The sequence below is a fragment of the Erpetoichthys calabaricus genome, chromosome 7 (genome assembly GCF_900747795.2).
Source record: "Erpetoichthys calabaricus chromosome 7, fErpCal1.3, whole genome shotgun sequence".
NCBI classification, from domain to species: Eukaryota; Metazoa; Chordata; class Cladistia; order Polypteriformes; family Polypteridae; genus Erpetoichthys; species Erpetoichthys calabaricus.
The window spans coordinates 184,758,512-184,781,651 of NC_041400.2; the positions used below are offsets into that span (position 1 = coordinate 184,758,512).

A 23,140-nucleotide genomic window follows, 5' to 3' on the forward strand; every position below is an offset into this window, starting at 1 on the left:
TTTTCTCCCAGTATCGTGTTGAGCCTTACTATGTCTGAGGTTTTGGCGCTCAGTGGTGCCCCCTGGTGTCTACAGGGTGTTCAAAGTTTGGAGCAAAATTCATTGTAACACACCCAAACAGTCTCTATTACAAAGCTACATTTTACAGGTAATGTTACCAGCACTTTCATTTCGGCAAACTAAGCACGGCTTCTCCACGTAGATAGAACGATCATACAAAGTTCAAGATTTGTTACGAAAAATGTCAAATCAATATTCATTGTAACAAGTTCAATGTTGCCAAGGATTTCCCAAAGATTTTGCTGGGATCTCTGCCTGAACGTCATCTTCTGCCAGCATCTAGTGACTTAGAACAGCTCACCCTAGTGAAGTTAGGAGTTTCCTAAATTAGGAAAACTGATAAAATACTTTAACGCGCACTCCAAAGAGTAGGTGCAAATTGGCGTCACCCTGAGACTTTTGAGCCTGTCAAGGCAGTTTTTCTACTCTGAGACGCTCGATAAATGCGGTCACAAGTCTCTAACACCGGCCTGCTTTGGAGTTCTGATATTGAAATTGCTAAGAGACAGGACAACTGACGATTGGCTGTTTGTCCTTTATGGGTAAAGTGTGTTGTGCTTAGTCAACTGGGATAAAGAAGGCACTGGGTAAGTAGAAACTTAACAGACATGGTTATCCAGCAATCACGCAGTTTATTTTATTCTTTGGTCAAAATTCACAAAAGGACATTTTCAGGAGAACAGGCCATTCAGCCCAGGCTACCTTGTCACTTCCTAGTCATGTAACATATTCAAAATGACTCGTTTATAACCTGGAAATTTATATTATGTACTCTCTGTGGCTCTGAGTGTGAACATATACAGTCATATGAAAAAATTTGGGAACCCCTCTTAATTCTTTGGATTTTTATTTATCATTGGCTAAGCTTTTCCAAGTAGCAACATCCTTTTAATATATGACATGCCTTATGGAAACAGTAGTATTTCAGCAGTGACATTACGTTTATTGGATTAACAGAAAATATGCAATATGCATCATAACAAAATTAGACAGGTGCATAAATTTGGGCACCCCAACAGAGATATGACATCAATACTTAGTTGAGACTCCTTTTGCTAATCTAACAGCCTCTAGACGCTGTCCTCCTGTAGCATTTGAGGAGTGTCTGGATTCTGGATGGAGGTATTTCTGACCATTCTTCCATATAAAATACGCATGGACAGCTTGCTATAAATCATTGCATAGATTTTTGATGATATTCAAGTCAGGGGACTGTGACGGCCATTCCAGAACATTGTACTTCTCCCTCTGCATGAATGCCTTTGTAGATTTCAAACTGTGTTTTGGGTCATTGTGTTGTTGGAATATCCAATCCCTGCGTAACTTCAACTTTGTGACTGATGCTTGAACATTATCCTGAAGAATTTGTTGATATTGGGTTGAATTCATCCGACACTCGACTTTAACAAGGGCCCCAGTCCCTGAACTGGCCACACAGCCCCACAGCATGATGGAACCTCCACTAAATTTCACAGTAGGTAGCAGGTGTTTTTCTTGGAATGCGGTGTTCTTCTTTCACCATGCAAATCGCTTTTTGTTCTGACCAAATAACTCAATTTTTGTCTCATCAGTCCAAAGCACTTTGTTCCAAAATGAATCTGGCTTGTCTAAATGAGCATTTGCATACAACAAATGACTCTGTTTGTGGTGTGAGTGCAGAAAGGGCTTCTTTCTCATCACCCTGCCATACAGATGTTCTTTGTGCAAATTGTGCTGAATTGTAGAACGATGTACAGATACACCATCTGCAGCAAGATGTTCTTGCAGGTCTTTGGAGGTGATCTGTGGGTTGTCTGTCACCATTCTCACAATCCTGCACATATGCCGCTCCTGTATTTTTCTTGGAATGCCAGACCTGCTGGGTTTAACAGCAACTGTGCCTGTGGCCTTCCATGTCCTGATTCCATTCCTGACAGTTGAAACTGACAGTTTAAACCTCTGAGATGGCTTTTTGTAGCCTTCCCCTAAACCATGAAACTCAACAATCTTTGTTTTCAGATCTTTTGAGAGTTGCTTTGAGGATCCCATGCTGTTCCTCTTCAGAGGAGAGTCAAAGGGAAGCACAACTTGTAATTGACCACCTTAAATACCTTTATATCTCATGATTGGACACACCTGTCTATGAAGGCTTAACGAGCTCATCCAACCAACTTGTTGTTGCAAGTAATCAGCATTGAGCAGTGACAGGCATTCAAATCTGAAAAATTACAAGGGGACCCACATTTGTGCACTGCCAGTTTTTCACATTTGATTTAATTTCATACAACTAAATACTACTACACTAAAAATCTTTGTTCGGAAAACAGCCCAGTACTCAGATGTTCCTAGGAATTGAAAGACATACCACTGTTATCTTATTTTTTGAAAGTAGAGTCAATTATTATGCAGGCTTTTTCATATGACTGTACTTTTAATACACACACTTTCATGTCTATTCCAAAACTGACTTTATTGAGTTGCCAACTTCACTTGAACATGCATCCTATGGGAGCCCCAGAGGATCATTTATTGCATGTTAACTCCAATCATTATAATACGTCCTAACGTTTATGCAAAATTTACCAATATGCTCATATGCGCTAGTACAGTCTGCCATGCTGATTGGTTTAATAATTTTTAAGACTTCTATGGTGTCACCTCTCAATCCCTACTGAACGCCAGGAAGATTGAACTTCTTAATCTGATCATAACAACATCCTATTAGCTTTCTTAATCACTTCTGTACATCGTCTATGACCGTCACAAAGTGCTGTGACCTTCTTGATCTTTCCAAAACGGATTAATCAGAATGGTTGATTTATTCAGTAGACTCAAGCAGAAAAAATATTGAGTCACAACAGCAGGAGTCAATGCACAGAAGTCAAAGGAGTTTCCAGCAAAAAACAACAGCATATGGCCGTGATAACACAGCCCGGGGGTCATTGCATGGGTTGTATTGATTTTTTGCTGTTTTTGTTAACTTTGAATTGTTATTGTTCATGTTCCTCTATTCATTTTCTTGGTTTTGTGTGTTATTCATTAATTATGTACCATCCCTTCAAAGTTGTTTATTATTTACTGTCTAGATCAGTGATCTCAAACTCCAGTCCTGGAGGGCTGCAGTGGCTGCAGGTTTTCATTCTAACCCTTTTCTTAATCAGTGAAATGTTTTTGCTTCTAATTAACTGTTTTTCAATTAATTTTAAAAGACTCACACCCCATAAATGTTTCTTTTTCCTTAACTATCAGTCAAACAATAATGAGATATAAAATGAGCCAAAGAAGGACCAGCAAACTGTGTCTATCATACAGTATTTGAGAATAAAGAAAGGTGAAGGTCTCAGGAATGTTGATCTGCTCAGGTCCACAAAACATTAGAAATGAGAAAATCATCAAGTTCAGAAATGTCCGCACAATGAGAGCAGCAACAAGTCATGGAGTTAAAGAGTGAGTTTAATTAACAACAAGACTCGGCTCCTAATTAAGGAACTGGTTGGAGTGAAATTGGTTGGAGTTTGAGGCCCTGAGTTAGTTGGTCTTCTGTTGGCTCCCTCACTTCACATTTCATTTATGTTTAAGGAAAGAAATGAAGCAGAGGAACGATGAAGAAACTCAGGAGAACAAATCTTAAAAAAACAAGTCAATTAAAATAAATTCAAAAGAAGTTAATTAGCAGGAAAATTAGGTCACTAATTAAAAAAGGGTTAGAATGAAAACCTGCAGCCACTGCGGCCCTCCAGGACTGGAGTTGAGGACCCCTGCACTAAAGCACTGCTATGACTGTGTAAACTGTAAAGAGCGTAACGACTCTCGATGTACATTCAACAGTTTTTATGATGTAACCTAACCTTTTTAATCGCTTGTACATGTTGTTAAGGTGATAGGAACGTTGTGTCAACACTATTGGCACAATCACTAGAATGTTGTCACACTCAATGTCAGCATGCCCTTGTTTTATAACAAAATGATCATCCTACAAATACAAAAGGCATCAGTAAATTCTATTCACCAGCAGAACAGTGTAAAGCAACCAACATTCAACCAAAAAAAAACACACACAGAGAGAGCATACAGTATCTAATATGCTTTGAAACATGGAAGGAGAATCGCCAACCATGTGGTTTATTGTCCAACACTTTGGCAAGCAGGCATTACCTAACAGACTTATTACGATTTGGTGATTTTAACATTTTCTAACCATTTGTCACATCTTTTCAGATAACACAACTTCCAATAAAGATGTGTCATAATACGGCAGAAGAGACAAGCTTTTATTTGCAGATGCAGCTTTCTGCTCTTATGTCTTTGAACATCTCAATGGTGATATCTTCTTCTTCAGAGGCGTACATAACGTTGAGCGACTTCAACCTCTGTGGGATACAATGGGACCTGCAAAGGTAGAAAATACAACCCTACTTAAGAACCTGCAGGGATACACACAGGGGGAAAAATCTTTGATTTTACTCAGGACTTGTCCATTAAAAGGGCTCTTCAGACTTACAACAATATTAGAACATTCAAACAATCTAGACGAGAACAGGCCATTCAGCACAACAAAGTTCACCTGTCCAATTCACTTAATTCTTCAAAAATGACATCAGATCGAGTGTTGAAAGTCCCTAAAGTCTTACTGTCTACCATACTACTTGGTCGTTTATTCCAAGTGTCTATCGTTCTTTGTGTAAAGAAAAACTTCCTAATGTTTGTGCAAAATTTACCCTCAACAATTTTCCAACTGTGTCATCATGTTCTTGATGAATTCATTTTAAAGTCACAGTCTCGATCCACTGGACTAATTCCCTTCATCATTTTGAAGACTTCAATCAGGTCTCCTGTTAATCTTCTTTTGCTTAAACTGTAAAGGCTCAGCTCTTTTAATCTGTCCTCATAACTCATCCCTTGTAGCCCCTGAATCAGCCTAGTTGGTCTTCTCTGGACTTTTTCTAGTGCTGCTATGTCCTCTTTGTAGCCTGGAGACCAAAACTGTACCCAGTACTTCAGATGAGGCCTCACCAGTGTTTTATAAAGCTTGAGCAGAACCTCCTGTGACTTGTACTCCACACATCAAGGTGCTATATAACCTGACATTCTGTTAACCTTCTTAATGGCTTCTGAACACTATCTGGAAGTTGATAGTGATGAGTCCACTATGACTCCTAAATCCTTCTCGTAAGGTATACTGTCAATTTTCAGACCTCCCATTGTGTATTCAAACCTCATATTTTTACTCCCTACTGTATATGTAGTTTATATGCCTTAAAAATACATTTAACAAAGATGCCTCTGGAGCAGCACACCATACAAGGTATCACGCTTGCATTGCAATAATTTGCATTTGTGGTAACAGTTCTTTGTTCAGACGATGCCTTTAAAGATATTGGAAATACAAAAGGCTTCATAGCATAAATCTGATAACATTCTAATCTGAAGTGATAAATCCTTATATGGAAGCTTAGATCATCTTCTTTAAGGTTACATGAGAGATATATGGTGCTTCTAGCTCAGGGTCAGAGGCCTCCTAGGAGTCAGCATTCCAACAGAGTTTCATTTTACATTAAAGCAGTTAGGCAAAAAGCATTATAACTGAAAAGCTTACAATACTAAAGTACGAGGGGGAGTCAAAGTAAAGTTAGAAAATGGGATTTATCAGAAAAAGGAACGAACCTTCAGAAGACTGACCATGTCATTTCTCAATGTCGTCTCCACCCTTCTCAACGCACTTGTGGCACCTGCCTCGACTCCAACAGAATAAAAGGTATTGTCTCGTCCTCGCCACTACTCGTGCACCATTTTCTTCATGTCGACATCTGTCTTGAATCGATGACCACCCAGATGTTTTTTTAGCGGTCCAAAAAGTTGGAAATCACATGGTGCCAAATCGGGTGTATAAGGAGGAGGTGGCAATACATCAAACTTCAGTTTCTCCAGACAAGCCTTGGTGTTCTTAGCAGTGTGTGTGTGCCATTGTCTTGCAGCAAAAGAACTCCTTGAGGCAGCAGTCCCCACCACTTGGATCAAATAGCAAGCTTCACATTGGTCTCCAGCAAATCACAGTAAGTTGCACTAATGACTGTAGGATCCCTCGGCATGTCATGTTTGACAATAACTCGGGGGGCACGAGTGGTGGCGAGGACAAGACAAAACCTTTTATTCTGCTGTAGTCCAGGCAGAGTGCATTGAGAAGTGACATTATCAATTTTGTTAAGGTTCATTCTATTTTCTGATGAATCCAATTTTCAAACTTTAGCTTGACTCCCCCTTGTAGTACAAAAAAGGTTTTCCTCTACAAAATACATCTTGAGTTAAAACAAAATAAAAAACTTACTCCGTTTTTGTTCTGTTCTTACTTTCATCATTTTCTTCCTTTGTTTCGTAACTACATTTTTTGCGGTAGCATTGACCTCTGAAAAATATGGAAAATACAATTAACATAACATGAAGGGTCTTCACCATACTGAGAATGTGCTACAGTTTGCCTTGACTGAATGTCACACATGTGTGGAAAATTGGAGCACGTCTGTCATGTGTGTGCACATGGGGGACAGCTTAATGGGTTTTGGTGATGGTTATTACCCGCCGGACCAGGAGTTGGCACTGTGTACTAATGATTTCTATTCTCTTCCTTCTACAGAGTGAAAAACTGACATACCACTCTATCACTGACGCCACTTCCATGCCTGTCCCCTTGGACCCTAACCCCTTCCTGCTACTTGAACTCACAACATGAAAATCAACCATCTTGTTACAGTTCCTGTCGAGAACTCCAGTCTAAATAGATTACTCCACCTTTATTGCGTATTTTCCTTACTTTTGCAAATCCAGTTATTACGGGGTCACCAAGGTGGTGCCCCAACTCTTTATCGTTGTTTGTGTTCTATTTTACAGTGTCAAGAACATAAGAACATACGAAATTTGACAAACAAGATGAGACCATTCAATCCATCAGGCCTGTGTGTTTAGCTAATAGCTAAGCTGTCCTAATATCTCCTCCAGATTCTTCTTAATGGTTGTCATGGTTGGAGTTCCTTCCATCTCATGAGAAATGTTGCACCCCAGTAAATGGATACTCAGCCAGTTTTATTTCTTCAATGATCACTGGATTTCATTGTAGAATGTCTATGGCACGTGTAATATCTTCATAGGTTGGTTTGGTCTAAATAGGAATGCTAATGTGATGGTGAGTCCTTTGGGGTTCATTTCAGAAAGGAATGCTTCTGTCATAAAGTCTCTGAGAAATCTCACTATAAACGTGGATATTAATGAAGAACACCCCAGATATACTACCTCAGGTGTTAAGCTGTGAGTTTCATGATGTGCAAGGCATTGATAGACTTCATTTCCCAGCTGCCCGAAGGATATTGCCGTCATTGGACATCTGCAATGGGTGCAGGGGCTGCTGCGAACAAGAAGGGCTGGCAGGAACTTTTAAAGAGGACCAGCTAAACACAGTAGGAGCACCATTGTTTGTTTGTCATCAATACAGTACAATACAATTTATTTTTGTATAGCCCAAAATCACACAAGAAGTGCCACAATGGGCTTTAACAGACCCTGCCTTTTGACAGACCCCCAGCCTTGACTCTCTAAGAAGACAAGGAAAAACTCCCAAAAAAAAACCTTGTAGGGAAAAAATGGAAGAAACCTTGGGAAAGGCAGTTCAAAGAGAAACCCCTTTCCAGGTAGGTTGGGCATGCAGTGGGTGTCAATACAATACAATACACAGAACAGAACAAATCCTCAATTCAGTACAAAAATAAAAATTTTACAAGTACGGAGCAGAATTGAACAGTAGATGATATCACATAATATGATTTGGATTTGTTTAGAGTCCTGGAGACCTCAGCCATCAAGCTGCCTCCCCCTATTGGCCATTCCACAGCTGAGTCAGTGCAGAGCCAGCCAATCCAATGAACGGACCCCTCTACCCCACGATTCCTGTGATCCTCCATCAGGGATTACTTTACCTAAGGCAGGCAAAACAACTTGGCAGGTGCCACATTTGAGTACAGAGAAGAGAAACAGAATAGGTGAGGGTTAGTATCCAATTCTAACTGTCATATTACTTATGTTTTAGTGCTAATGACTAACAACAGAGATGCAGTCTGTACAGTTAATCAGCAGCTCTAGTAAGGGTGTGCTAAACTGCAGTAGTGAGTCTTCAGCCGGGATTTAAAAGCTGACACCGAAGGGGCATCTCTTATAGTAGCAGGCAGACCATTCCACAGTTTAGGGGCCCTGTAACTAAAAGGTCGACCTCCCACTGTTATTTTATTAATCCTTGGAATCATAAGCAAACCGGCATCTTGAGATCTTAATGTGCCCTCTGGTTTGTAAGTCATGATAAGTTCAGACAAGTAAGCAGGACCCTGGCCATTTAATGCTTTATATGTTAATAGAAGGATTGTGAAATCTGCCATAAACTTAACCAGGAGCCAGTGTAAGGATTTAAGAACTGGAGTTATGTGTTCGTATTTTCTTGTTCTTATAATAATTCTTGTAGAAGCATTTTGGATTAACTGGAGGCTGTATAAAGAACAGTTTGAACATCCAGTGAATGCCGCATTGCAGTAGTCAATCCTACTAGAAATAAATGCATGAATTAATTTCTCAGAATCCTGCTTATTTAGAAAACGCCTTAATTTCCCACCATTTTTAAGATAGAAGAAATGTGATTTGGACAACTTTGTAATGTGTGCTTTAAATGACATGCTAGAGCCAAAGATAAGTCCTAGATTGCGGGTTGATTCAGTAAAATTAATGGTGATTCCAACTGAGCTAAATGATGACAAAATATTGTTGTGATCAGCATCATTCCCTCCAACAATTAACATCTCTGTTTTATCTGTGTTTAAAGACAAGTAGTTCTCATCCATCCTCTCCTTTAATTCACTAACACAACTAATTAAAGACAACATCGGAGGAACTTCATTTGGTCTAAATGAAAGGTATAACTGGGTGTCATCTGCATACACGAGTGAAAATTAACATTATGTTTTCTAATGAGAGATCCCACTGGAAGCATGTAAAGTGAAAACAGTAAAGGTCCCAGTACTGAGCCCTACGGGACACAATATCTCCCTTCTGTGTATAATGATGGAGTCCTGTCAGCACATTTCTGTACGTATTGGAATCGATTTCATAAAAAAGAACTACACCAAAAGAGCACAGTGCCTGTATGCCCAACATCATTTTCTAGCCTGTGTAGTAAAATAGAATGGTCAATGGTGACAAATGCTGCACTTAAGTCTAACAGCATAATTACAGTGGAGTTTCCTTCATCAGAGGATATCAGAATGTCATTTACAACCCGCGTTAGTGCCGTTTCTGTACTATGACCAGTGTGGAAACCAGACGGGAATTTCTCAAATAAATTGTAATGCGTAAGGTGTGTCTGAAGCTGATTGGCGACTACTTTTTCTAGTATTTTAGAGAGAAAGGGTAAATTTGAAATAGGTCTATAATTATTAAGTATGTGTGGGTCTAGGTCTGACTTTTTAATTAATGGTTTAATGACTGACACTTTTAGTGCATCAGGTACTGTGCCATGTAATAATGAACTATTGATAATGTTTAGAATAGGCGCTGCAAGAACATCCATTGTGCTTTTTACTAGTTTTGTTGGCACTCGATCTATGGAACAAGTAATGGGTTTCATTTTAGAAACCCAAGACTTCCTGCTCAGTTACAGGATTAAAATTACTAAAGTGCTGAATGCAATGTGAGGCAGGGTCTGCTAAGCTAGTATGCAGTTTGTACTGTGATGCTGAAATCTGGGATCTTATATTTTTAATTTTCTCATTGAAGAAGTATTTTGCATTGTAGATCTGAATTCCCATTTGTTAATTTGGCCACTGTTCTAAACAGTACCAGAGAATTTTTATTATTGCTATCTATTACTGTAGAATAGTATTCTGAGCGAGTTTTAAAGTGAGCTTTTTTATATTTTTTAACACTCTCTGTCCATGCAATTTGAAAGACATGCAGCTTTGTTGTTCTCCATCTGCGCTCTATTTTTCGACACTCTAATTTAAGAGCTTGAGTGTTCTCATTAAACCAGGGAGAGTTTCTATGTGCTTTGATCACTTTTGTTGTAAGGGGAGCCACTGCATCCAGAGCATATCTTAAGGTCACGTTATAATGTGATGTTAGCTGATCTAAATTGCTTTCCACGTTTAAATTTGATGTTAATTGATCTAAATGGTTTTCCACAATTACCCCCGACTTGCTCAAAGTATCTATAAATTTTGAAGCAGAATTACAATCTAGATGTCGCACTGTCTTTGTTTTAATCTGTGAGTGTGTTGGCAAGGGCAGGACTAAATCAAATGTAATTAAGTAGTGATCAGAAATAACTTCATTTAATGGAGTGATATTTAAATTTTGAATTTCAACTTTGTAAGTTATAATTAAATCTAATGTGTGGTTATGATTATGAGTTGGACCTTTGACAATCTGACAAAATCCTACTGAATTTAACAAGTAAGTAAAACATTTGCTAAAAGTGTCAGTTTCCACATCAACATGTACATTAAAATCCCCCATCAATACTACGTGATCATAATTTATAGCCAAATCAGATAAAAGGTTGCTAAATTCAGTCATGAACAATGAATATGGCACTGGCGGTCTACAGTCTAACACTAAAATTGTGTTGGAATCTATTTTAATATTTAAAATGAATGCCTCAAAGGATGTAAAGTCGCCTAAATTTTTACATTTGCATTTTGTTACAATGACTTATTCCAAGGTGGTGCAGTGGTAGTGCTTCTGCTTTGCAGTAAGGAGATTGTGGGTTCGCTTCCCTGTTCCTCCTTGTGTGGATAGCGCTTTGAGTACTGAGAAAAGCGCTATATAAATGTAATGAATTATTATTATTATTAAGGCCTCCTCCTCGACCAGAATCTCTAGACTTATGAAGAAACAAGTATCCGTCTGGTGATGCCTCAGCTAGGGGAACAGTGTCACATTTACTAAGCCAGGTGTCAGTGAGAAGACACAGATCAGATTTTGTACTTAATATAATATCATTTACCAAAACAGCTTTACTGCCAAGAGAGTGAATGTTCAATAAGCAGCATTTAAAACTACATGCTTCTTTCTGAACTGCTGATATATTTTTTGTTTAAATTTGAAGTAAATTTCTATTACAGATGCCCCTGGTGGAGGGTCTGGTTTTATCTCTTGGTCTAATTACACACCTTATTTTTTGTTATCAGGTAATTTAAGGTTTGCATCAAGACTAAATTTACTGGATGCCCCACGACAGGGATTTTGGGTAACAGCTTCAGGATAGTAACAGGTGGGATAAACAACAGCCTGTGATTTAAGATCACATGACTGTGGCCTGGATGGTACTCTAATCAGTCAGCCAGGCAGTTTTGCTGCCATATTTTGGGATAATACATAAGATCCCCTCCAGTTAGGATGAAGACCATCACTGTTGAAAAATCCAGGCCTTTCCCAAAAATCATCCAAATTGTTTAAAAAAATACTTTTATTTGCACACCAGGTTTCTAGCCGCAGTGAAGGCAACGCAATCTGCTATAAATCACATCCCTTCTACTGTATATAATCCTGGAAAGGGGCCAGATACAACTAAATTCTGACATTTTCTTTTAGCTTTGCTGCATAGAGAGATGAAATTCCTCTTTAATACCTCAGATTGCTGTAAATAAATATCATTAGTGCCGACATGCAGCAATAAGGTAGATACTTCATCATCGGTGACACGGTCCAATGCGGCCTCTATGTCAGAAATCTTGGCCCCTGTGAGGCATTTAACATTAACTGCTGGTTTAACATAGCTTGGAATTCTAACATTCCGCACTATGGAATCGCCAATTATGAGCACATTCTTATTCTCAGTTTCCACAGGCATGCTGCAGAGTGCTGAGAATCTGTTCTGGGTCCGAATTGGTGACCTGGGTGCCGAGGGACTAAATTTTGGCTTCTTAGACCCCTGTCTTTCTGTTACCTACTCGCCCTGTGGCTGAATTTGTGCTGCTGACTTCGGCCGCACATTGACTACAGTGGGACCTGGAGAGACTGAAGCTGAATCAGAAGGAGCCGAATTGTCTAAACAAACAGAGTTGATCCAATTTTTGGTTTGCCTAATTGCTATCAAGTTCCTAATGCAGTCCTCCAATTCACATATTTTCCTGACCAACTCTAAATTAACTAAACACTTTTGGCAGGTAAAGCTGTCTACACTGTTGGCTGGAAAATCTGAACTGTACATGCTACAGGACACACAACATATAAATGTGCCCTCGACATGCAGAGAACAGATTGAACTTACTGATATCATCTTCTTCGTTTTTTAAGTTCGGTGCGTTAGGTGCTTTCCACGTTCAGCTGAATCACTAAGTGACCGTCGGCTTTAAGTTCCCACCACCCGGTGAGCAATCGACTTGGATTTCAAACTACCGGGTATTTCTCCTGGTCAGGTGTCGGCTTTATTTCAGTTGAACTTACTCGGGTGTTTGCAAAGGGCTACGTGCCTGCGGTAGATGCCGCTGCTCTGTGCTTCCGCTCGCAGCTACTCAGAAGAGGAGGGAACTTGTGGTCAATCCCCAAAAGGCGGGTGGACAAACAAAAACCCACCAATTTTGACAAACTCCAAGCATTGATTAGGCAAGGATGGGCTGTCTTCAGTCAGCATTTGGCCCAGAAGTTGATTGGCCGCATGCCAGGGTGAATTGCAGAGGTCTTGAAAAAGAAAGAAGGCCCAACACTGCAAATATTGACTCTGTGCATAAACTTCATGCAATTGTCAAGAAAAGTTGAAATGTTTGTAATTCTATTTCAGTATACCATAGAGACATCTGACAAAAAGATCTAAAAACACTGAAGCGGCAAACTTTGTGAAAACCAACACTTGTGTCATTCTCAAAGCTTTTTGCCTCAACTGTACAGAATTGCAGATGACACCCAGTTATACCTTTCATTTAAATCAGATGAAGTTTCTCCGATGTTGTCTTTAATTAGTTGTGTTAGCGAATTAAAGGAGTGGATGAATAAGAACTACTTGTCTTTAAATACAGATAAAACAGAGATGTTAATTGTTGGAGGGAATGACGCTGATCATAACAATATTTTGTCATCATTTAACTCAGTTGAAATCCCAATTAATTTTACTGAATCAGCCTGCAATCTGGGACTTATCTTTAACTCTAGCATGTCATTTAAAGCACATGTTACAAAGTTGTCCAAAACATGTTTCTTCCATCTTAAAAATGTTAGGAAATTAAGGCACTTTCTAAATAAACAGGATTCTGAGAAATTAATTCATGCATTTATCTCTGGTAGGATTAACTACTGCAATGCGGTGTTCACTAGATGTTCAAACTATTCTTTATACAGCCTCCAGTTAATACAAAATGCGGCTGCAGGAATTATTACATGAACAAGAAAATATAAACACATAACTCCAGTACTTAAATCCTTACACTGGCTCCTGGTTAAGTTTAGGGCGGATTTCAAAATCCTTCTTTTAACATATAAAGCATTAAATGGCTGAGGTCCGGCTTACTTGTCTGAACTTATCATGACTTACAAACCAGAGCGCACATTAAGATCTCAAGATACTGGTCTGCTTATGGTTCCAAGGATTAATAAAATAACAGTGGGAGGTCGAGCTTTTAGTTACAGGGCCCCTAAACTGTGGAATGGTCTGCCTACTACTATAAGAGATGCCCCTTCGGTTTCAGCTTTTAAATCCCGGCTGAAGACTCACTACTTCAGTTTAACACACCCTGACTAGAGCTGCTGATTAACTGTACAGACTGCATCTCTGTTGTTATTCATTAGCACTAAAACATAAGTAACATGATAGTTAGAATTGGATATTAACCCTCACCTATTCTGTTTCTCTTCTCGGTACTCAAATGTGGCACTTGGTGCCACGGCCCACCTGCCAAGGTGTTTTGCCTGCCTAAGAAAAACTCATCCCTAATGGAGGATCGCAGGAATCGTGAGAAAGAGGGATCCTTTCATCGGTTTGGCTGGCCCAACACTGTTTCAGCTGTGGAATGGCCAAATGGGGGAGGCAGCTTGATGGATGAGGTCTCCAGGAGTCTAAAATTATCCAAATCTTATTATGTGATATCATCTACTGTTAAATTCTGCTCCGTACTTCTAAAAAATTTTTAATTTTTTATTGAGGATTTGTTGTATTCTGTGTACTGTATTGTATTATATTGACCCCCTTCATTTGACACCCACTGCACGCCCAACCTACCTGGAAAGGGGTCTCTCTTTGAACTGCCTTTCCCAAGGTTTCTTCTATTTTTTCCCTACTAGGTTTTATTGGGAGTTTTTCCTTGTCTTCTTAGCGAGTCAAGGCTGGGGGGCTGTCAAGAGGCAGGGCCTGTTAAAGCCCATTGCGGCACTTCCTGTGTGATTTTGGGCTATACAAAAATAAACTATATTGTATTGTATAATTTACATTTGCTATTACTAAATTATCAGTTGTTGTACTGGTTATGTTCCTGCTATCCTTATAAATCATCCTGGAATGGTTGAGCCCTCTCACCGTGGACACGCACTGAACTTGTCCTCTGAGGTTCACAGTCTTAGTATTTATAATTGGCTTTAAATTACACATACTGCACATTGAGTTAAGCTGCCTAGCCTCTGAGGTTTTATTCAGAAACACACACTAAGAAATTCCACTGATTCTCTGAGGTTGCATATGAAATATCTTAAATAGCACACGCTAAGAGAGCTCCTTAGCCCCTGAGGTGTTATTATAAAGCACACATTAGCTTAGCAGCACTTAACCTCTCAGGATGAGTGAGGCTGTCAGGATCTGACTGAAAAATGTGTTGCTTCGCTTAGCTTTTGAAATCATGCTATCGGTATTCTTTTTTTGTAGTTATTTTCAGTATTTGAAGAAAAAACTTTTTAACTATGTATAAAATTTATTCTTAAATGGTTTCAGGCCTTTTAATGTCCTCTTGGGCACAGCCACAGCTATTGAGAGACTGGGCAAGGAGTCCAAGCGTCTGGGCCTGCAAGTGTCCTGATAAAAACCAACATCCAGGACTTTAATAACCTTTCAGACACGGCCATCAGCAGTGTGTCTGTCTGCGGAGAGAGTGTCGACCTCATTGAGAGGTTTGCTTACCTCGGCAGTGACATTCATGTCTCTGGCGACTCTTCCTATGAAGTCAGTAGATGGATTGGGAGAGCATGGGGGGGTCATGAGGTCGCTGGAAAGGGGTGTGGGGCGCTCCCGATATCTAGGCAAGAAGACGAAGGTCCAAGTCTTTAGAGTCCTGGTGCTTCCTGTCTTGCTATATGGTTGTGAGACATGGACGCTATCCAGTGTCCTGAGATGAAGACTGGACTCCTTCGGTGTCTCTTCAGAGAATCCTTGGATACCGCTGGTTTGACTTTGTGTTGCTCACGGAGTCCCGAATGAGGCACATTATCTGCATTGTGAGGGAGCGTCAGTTACAGACTACGGCCATGAGGCGCGATTCCCTGATAGTGATCTGACTCGCAGGATCCTCATTGTTGAGGACCTGAGCGGCTGGGCCAGGCCAAGTGGACACCCACGTAACCCTAGGGGGTTGCTAAACAGGATCCCGAGCTGTATCATTGTGTGATGGGTGCGACAACGTGTTGTACCAGTGCATGCTCCCCAACCTGACCTAACCTGGTTTCCAACCCTGTCACATGTTCTTGTTCAAGAATTTATTTTAGCTTAACAGTTGAGAACCACCAAACCAATTCCTTTTCTTAATTTCAAACATTTCAATAGTGACACGTCTTATTCTCCGTTTACTTAAACTGTAACGGTTTACCTCCTTCAATCTGTCCTCATGCATTTTCCCTTCCACATCTCCAATGATTTCTGTTTGCATTAAGTGGCAATTCCAGAAAGTCCCCATTTGACTGTGAGTGGGCTCTTTTAATGACAGACCCTGTCCAGAGCTGTTTCCTGCTCTGAGCCCAGTGCTGCCCAGAATACACTCTGAGCTCAATGACCCTGAAATGGATTAAACTGTTTCTACAATTTTATATTTTAGTTTTTTTTTTTACCTGCAGACACCTGAAAGAAACCCCGGTGGCTCCAGTATCCAGTGATCCAGCCTCAGGGATCGCAGATTAACATAGTGATGGAACAGCCTGCACTCCGGAGTGGGGATCTGTTTGCCGATCAGTTCTTCATGCAGGCTCACCACTCTGGCTGCACTGTAGAGTTGCCGTCGCTGTCTTCCTGACCTGCTAGGCATTTCGTTGGGGTTTTTAAGGTCAAACTGATATGCCACCATCAAAGGCTCATTCTGTGAACTGGTATTTAAACAGTAAAGACTCTGAGTCAAGGCTTCATGCAATACCAGACTTCCGCTCTCATCAGTGTATCGCAGCTGAAAACCCACCATTTTATTGCCACTTTGGCCCAGGATAGCTGAGACGTTAAACACGTCATACCCAGAAGCAGGGAGCTCGTTTAGTGTCAATACTTTTCCATCCAGTGGTTCACTAACGGTCACGTTGCCGGCTGAGACATAAACGCTGTGCACGGTGACTTCCACTGTCACAGACTGAGGGTGGAGGGTTTTACGAAAGAGCACTAACTCGGCGACAGTCATAGTCGGCTTTAAAAATGAGATGTTGAACCAGATCCAGCCAGGGACTCCGTGTTTGGGGTCTGAAATGTGAAAAGAAACACAGGCTGAAGACACAGATATTCGCTTATATTCTGATTTAGTTTAAGATGCAAGTGGATAAGAGAGAAGATTTGATTTCTAGGGTCTTACAAATGACCATTTTAGGCCTGTCAGCAGCATTAGACATATATAAATGAAAGACCTGCATGTGTGTGTGTGTGTGTGTGTGTATGGAGCAATCTGCTCTGCTCATGCTCAACCACAGCCACTAGATGGCGCATGAGTGCACTTTGAAATTTTTTTCAGCACTTGAACGCATCTCACTTCTAACTACGAAAGACGTGTGCTCAACTCACGCTCTACCACAGCCACTAGAGGAAGTGTGTGTGCTTGCTATGAAAGACATGTGTGCAGCAAACACTGCCACACAACAATGACATCGTGCTAATGTCACAGAGGAAGAGACACAATGTTAAAACGAAGCAAACGCCACAGCTCAACAACGTGCAACCTCAGCAACAGGGGGGCAAGGCTAAAAGTATTTCCCTGTAAACATTGTCTCTCTGGAGGCATATTCTCGAGACAAAGATTGATAGGACTCATATGCCAGCGATATGGCTAAGAGATTGTATATCCAGTGTTTTCTTACGAGAGACAATGGGGCACAAGCACAGGTGGGTCCACATCCTCTGCCCTGGGTAATTCCTAAGAGTTAGCTGACGCCTCTCCAAGTACACCGATATAGTAAAACTTCTAGGGAGTCTTTGGGTTGTTTTTTGCCCCAAAGACCACACACAGCTTGTTAGACATATATAAACGAAAGACCTGTGTGTATATGGAGCAGTCCGCTCTGCTCACGCTCAACCACAGCCACTAGATGGCGCATGTGTGCACTTTTACTTTTTTTCAGCTTTTGCACGCACCTCACTTTTCACTACAACAGGCCTGTGTGCAGCAAACGCCGCCGCACAATAACAACATTGGACTAATGACACAGATGAAGAGACATAATGTCGAAATGAAGCAAATGCTGCAGCTTAACAATGTGCAAGTGGAACATCTCAGCAACGGAGGGAAAGGTTTGAAGTTTTCACTAAAAACATTGTCTATCTGAAGGTAGATTCTTGAGACAAAGATTAATAGGACTCATGAACCAGAGATACGGCTAAGATGTGGTATCGCCAGTGTCTTCTTTCAAGAGCCATTGGGGTAGCAAGCACTGGTGGGTCCACATCCTCTGCCCTGGGTAATTCCTAAGAGTTAGCTGACGCCTCTCCAAGTACACCAATATAGTAAAACTGCTAGGGAATCTTTGGGTTGTTTTTCGTCCTGAAGACCACATGCAGCTAGTTAGACATATATAAACGAAAGACCTGTGTGTGTATGGAGAACTCTGATCTGCTCACATTCAACCACAGCCACTAGATGGCACACGTGTGCACTTTTAAATTTTTTCAGTACTTGCATGCATCTCACTTCTCAATACGAAGGACGTGTGTGCAGCAAAGAGCCACCGTGTAACAACAATGCCGTGCTAATGACACAGAAGAAGAGACACAACATCAAAATGAAGCAATCGCCACGGCACAACAACATGCAAGTGAAACACCTCAGCAACAGAGGGCAAGGATTTCACTAAAAACATTATCTATCTGGAGTTACTTTCTCAAGACAAAGATTAAAAGGACAGCTAAGAGGTGGTATTGCCAGTGTCTTCTTACGGAAGCACAGGTTGTCCACGTCCTCTGCATTGGGTAATTCTTAAATGTTAGCTAAGGCCTCTCCAAATTCACCAATATAGTATAACTGCTAGGGTGTCTTTGGGTTGGTTTTTGTCCCGACGACCACACGTAGCTAGTTTTTTTTTAATTTAGGTTTTTTCGTAGTTACATTTTAGTTGTTCTCCTAATAGACTATACATGCATACAATTACCATATTCCTCATGGATTTGTGATCATTACTAATCTCTACTTTTTTCAGCTTTCTTTTCTATATTTCTGTGGTGACCACCTATTCGAACTTCTGTGCAGTCGCCTGTGATGCTTAAATGCAGTACTCTGGACGACTTGGGCAGGAGACCAGAAGCAGTTCCAGGGTCGACTTTCAAAGAAAGCCTCTTGGAAAACTCTTGAAGGTAGAAGAATAGATTGTTGAACTGACTTTTTTGTCTGGTATTCTTGTAAAGATGGTGTTGGAGGTGAATAAGAACGTTTTATGTGAACTGGAACTGTGTCTTGGCATTATAATGTCTGAGGTTTGGGGCTCAGTGGTTCCCCCTTTATGGTTATACACTGCTTTTAAAAACCCAATGCCAAAAGACATATAACAGATTGTGAAGGATGGCCGGCCATATATTCCGGCCCACACCTTCAAGCCTCCAGATGGAGCCCTCCCAGCAGCATGGAGGTTCCCCGAATTCCAGCTGGGCTTCATGGACCTGGATACCATGGGGACCACCAGGAGCTGCTGTAGGGTGCTTGGGGAGTGCTATGTGCCCTATAACCCGGAAGTACGTCCTGGTCACAGTAGGAACGACATGCTTCCGGGATGAAGAAAAGGACTTTGTATCTGTCACGGAAGTGATAAGGAATCACATGGACTGTAGGGTGGATTCACTTCCGGGTCAGGAGATATAAAAGGACCATGGGAAGTCCCAGAGACTGAGCTGAGCTGGGAGAAAAGGGTAGCTAAGTGTCTGGGAGAGGAGGAGTGAGAATTGTGTTAATAATTGGAGTTTTAATAGTGTTTATGAGTAGTGTGGAGTGGAGGGTGCTTGGTGCATATTATTATAATAAACATAAGTATTGTATGTTTACCTGGTGTTTGGCGTGGTACCTGAGGGTTCAAGGGAGAGGTAGCGCCCCCTACTGCTACAAGATATATGCATTGTGTTTGTCATTCTGACAGATGGCGCATCACAAACCTGTGTATTAATGCAAATACTACTATGCAGTTGTAACAAGGCAATACATACTATGCAGTTATTTATTTTTTTGTACCCCTTACTGCTTGGTTACCTTTGTCTATCAATAAAATATTTTTCTTATTATTATTACATTCTGAAGCTTTGTACCAGGGTGCCTTCGGAGTCGAGTGGTTTATTATTGCAAATGTTTGTGATGCGCCATCTGTTGGATCGTCAAATGCAATGCATTTCATTACTACTACATGCATGTGTATCTGGGGATCAGCCTTGTGATTCGTCTTAGGTAAGAAGTCCCATCCCCACTGACACAAGGTGGGCGGGGGAGGTCTCTGTCTCTAACTCCATTTGGGCCAATTGACTCCGCCCCCTCTGTTCAGAGGAGTATAAAAAGCGAGACACACACAGAAGGTGGCGTCTCATTCCAGACCGCCGCATGAGAGAGAAGGAGCTCCAATCCAGACCTGACCTACTAAGAATCACCTCAAAAAAAGGGACATATTTGGGAACTTTGTAAATTTATCCTCCATGCTGCATACCCTCCACTGTAAAGTGGCCATGTGGGCCAGATATTTATTTAATCTTATAGAAAGTGTTTATCTTTAGAACACAATTTTGTGTGTCAAGTGCTCAAATAGCATATTTGTGAAGACATAACTTTGACTTGAAATACACCAGACTTATCCATTAAGATTTTTGTCACTATAAAAAAAAAAACTAAGTATTTATGTATTTTCTTTCCCCTTAGTCCTCAATTGCTGTATACATTAAAATCACCTTATATAATATTTTCAGCAATACAACATATTTTTATTTGAAATTATATCTGTTGGGGTCATTTCAAAAGTAGCTGGAAGTCAAAGCCCCTTTCAGTTACCACTTCATGACAGCACAGGCCTTGTCACTTACCATGCAATTCATGTTTTTGTACCCCTGACTGCCCAGTTACCTTAGCCTAGCAATAAAATATATTTTTCTTATCCTTTCTCTTATTATGATTATTGCCTTGGATGCTTCTGAAGTTTTGTACCAGGGTGCCTTCAGAGTCTGACAGATCCCAGTTTGCCCAAGTCGAGTGGTTTATTATTGCAAATGTTTGTGATGCGCCATCTGTTGGATCGTCAAATGCAATGCATTTCATTACTACTACATGCATGTGTGTCTGGGGATCAGCCTTGTGATTCATCTTAGGTAAGAAGTCCCATCCCCCCCTGACATGAGGTAGGCGGGGGAGGTCTCTGTCTCTAACTCCATTGGGGCCAATTGACTCCGCCCCCTCTGTTCAGAGGAGTATAAAAAGCGAGACACACACAGAAGGTGGCGTCTCATTCCGGACCACCACTTGTGAGAGAATGAGCTCGAATCCAGACCTGACTTACTAAGAATTACTTCAACAAAGGGACATATTTGGGAACTTTGTAAATTAATGCTCCATGCTGCATACCCTCCATTGTAAAGTGGCCATGCAGGCCAGATATTTATTTAATCTTATAGAAAGTGTTTAACTTTAGAACACAATTTTTGTGTGTTAAGTGCACAAATAGCATATTTGTGAAGACATAACTTTGACTTGAAATACACCAAACTTATCCATTAAGATTTTTGTCACTATAAAAAAAAAAAACTAAGTATTTATGTATTTTCTTTCCCCTTAGTCCTCAATTGCTGTACACATTAAAATCACCTTATATAATATTTTCAGCAATACAACATATTTTTATTTGAAATTATATCTGTTGGGGTCATTTCAAAAGTAGCTGGAAGTCAAAGCACCTTTCAGTTACCACTTCATGACAGCACAGGCCTTGTCGCTTACCATGCAATTCATGTTTTTGTACCCCTGACTGCCCAGTTACCTTAGCCTAGCAATAAAATATCTTTCTCTTATTATGAGTATTACCTTGGACGCTTCTGAAGCTTAGTAGCAGGGTGCCTTCAGAGTTTGACAGATCCCAGCTTGCCCGAGTCAAGTGGTTTATTATTGCAAATGTTTGTGATGCACCATCTGTTGGATCGTCAAATGCAATGCATTTCATTACTACTGTCACACATGTGTGTCTGGGGATCTGCCTTGTGATTCATCTTAGGTAAGAAGTCCCATCCCCCAATGACACGAGGTAGGCGGGGGAGGTCTCTGTCTCTAACTCCATTGGGGCCAATTGACTCCGCCCCCTCTGTTCAGAGGAGTATAAAAAGCGAGACACTCACAGAAGGTGGCGTCTCATTCCGGACCACCACTTGTGAGAGAATGAGCTCCAATCCAGACCTGACTTACTAAGAATTACTTCAACAAAGGGACATATTTGGGAACTTTGTAAATTTATGCTCCATGCTGCAGGCCAGATATTTATTTAATCTTATAGAAAGTGTTTAACTTTAGAACACAATTTTTGCGTCAAGTGCATAAATAGCATGTTTGTGAAGACATAACTTTGACTTGAAAAACAACAAACTTCTCCGTTAAGATTTTTGTTACTATAACAAATAAACCTAAGCATTTATGTATTTTATGTCCCCATAGTCCTCAATTGCTGTATACATTAAAATCACCTTTTCAGCAATACGACATAATTTAATTTGAAATTATATCTGTTGGGGTTGTTTCAAAAGTAGCTGGAAGTCAAAGCCTCTTTCAGTTATCACTTCATGGCAGCACAGGCCTTGTCACTTACCATGCAATTCATGTTTTTGTACCCCTGACTGCCCAATTATCTTAGCCTAGCAATAAAATATCTTTCTCTTATTCTTTCTCTTATTATGATTATTACCTTGGATGCTTCTGAAGCTTTGTACCAGGGTGCCTTCGGAGTCTGACAGATCCCTGCTGCCCGAGTTGAGGTGCTGGTAGACTCGTCTCATGTACGGGTGAGGCCTGCTCCTGTAGGGGGCCGTGAGCCTTTTAATGTGCAGCATTTCCAAAATCTCTTTTTCTCTGTAGTCCTTCATTTCGTCTTCCAGCCGCCCCGGAAACGGACTGGACAGAAGCAGTAAAATCCCCGTGTGGGTGTACAGAATAGTGCTGCTCAAAGCCATGCTATAGTTTTTTGATCTTTTTGAATTTAAGGAGCTCACGGCTGATACCCTGAGTGTGCCTCATGACCGTAGAATAAAGCCGCGGGGAATCTTAATCTTGAGCCAGGAGGCTGTTGCTAATTAGTTGTAACTCCTTGGACTTATAGGAATGTGAAATACCGATTACAAGGATGCTTCACTGACCACGTGAAACGCGTTCAGAAAAGGGCGTATTTAAAAACGAGCAGGAAACGGTTTCTGTACCATGGGAGGTCAAGTCACTGAATTTGATTTTTTTTGGGTGGGCAGGAGAGGGGGATGTTAGGAAAATCTAAACACATGTTGGTCTGATAAGCGAGACAGGTGGGGCAGTGCATTGGAGATCAGAACATGAATGCCTACTTACTGTTGTCATGGACCCTGGCTGGGGGTCTTTGCCCGGTCGGCAGAGGTGGCCTTAGGAGTTTGCGAGGGCCTAGGGCTGACCAGCCCCACACGAGGCCAGTGACGTCAAACGCTGTTACCGGAATGTGTGGACTGTATAAA

General features: G+C 40.8%; 1 protein-coding gene across 1 annotated transcript; it reads right to left on the reverse strand.

The window, feature by feature from the left end:
- Positions 1-3,969: 3,969 nt before the first annotated feature.
- Positions 3,970-22,782, reverse strand: LOC114654193 (bone morphogenetic protein 2). The gene is made up of 4 exons (XM_051929934.1): positions 22,351-22,782; positions 16,087-16,699; positions 6,365-6,442; positions 3,970-4,428 (listed from the first exon to the last, which is right to left on the reverse strand). The coding sequence occupies exons 1-4, from the start codon at positions 22,613-22,615 to the stop codon at positions 4,311-4,313; spliced, it is 1,074 nt and encodes a 357-aa protein (XP_051785894.1). The 5' UTR covers positions 22,616-22,782; the 3' UTR covers positions 3,970-4,310.
- Between the last annotated feature and the right edge of the window lie 358 nt (positions 22,783-23,140).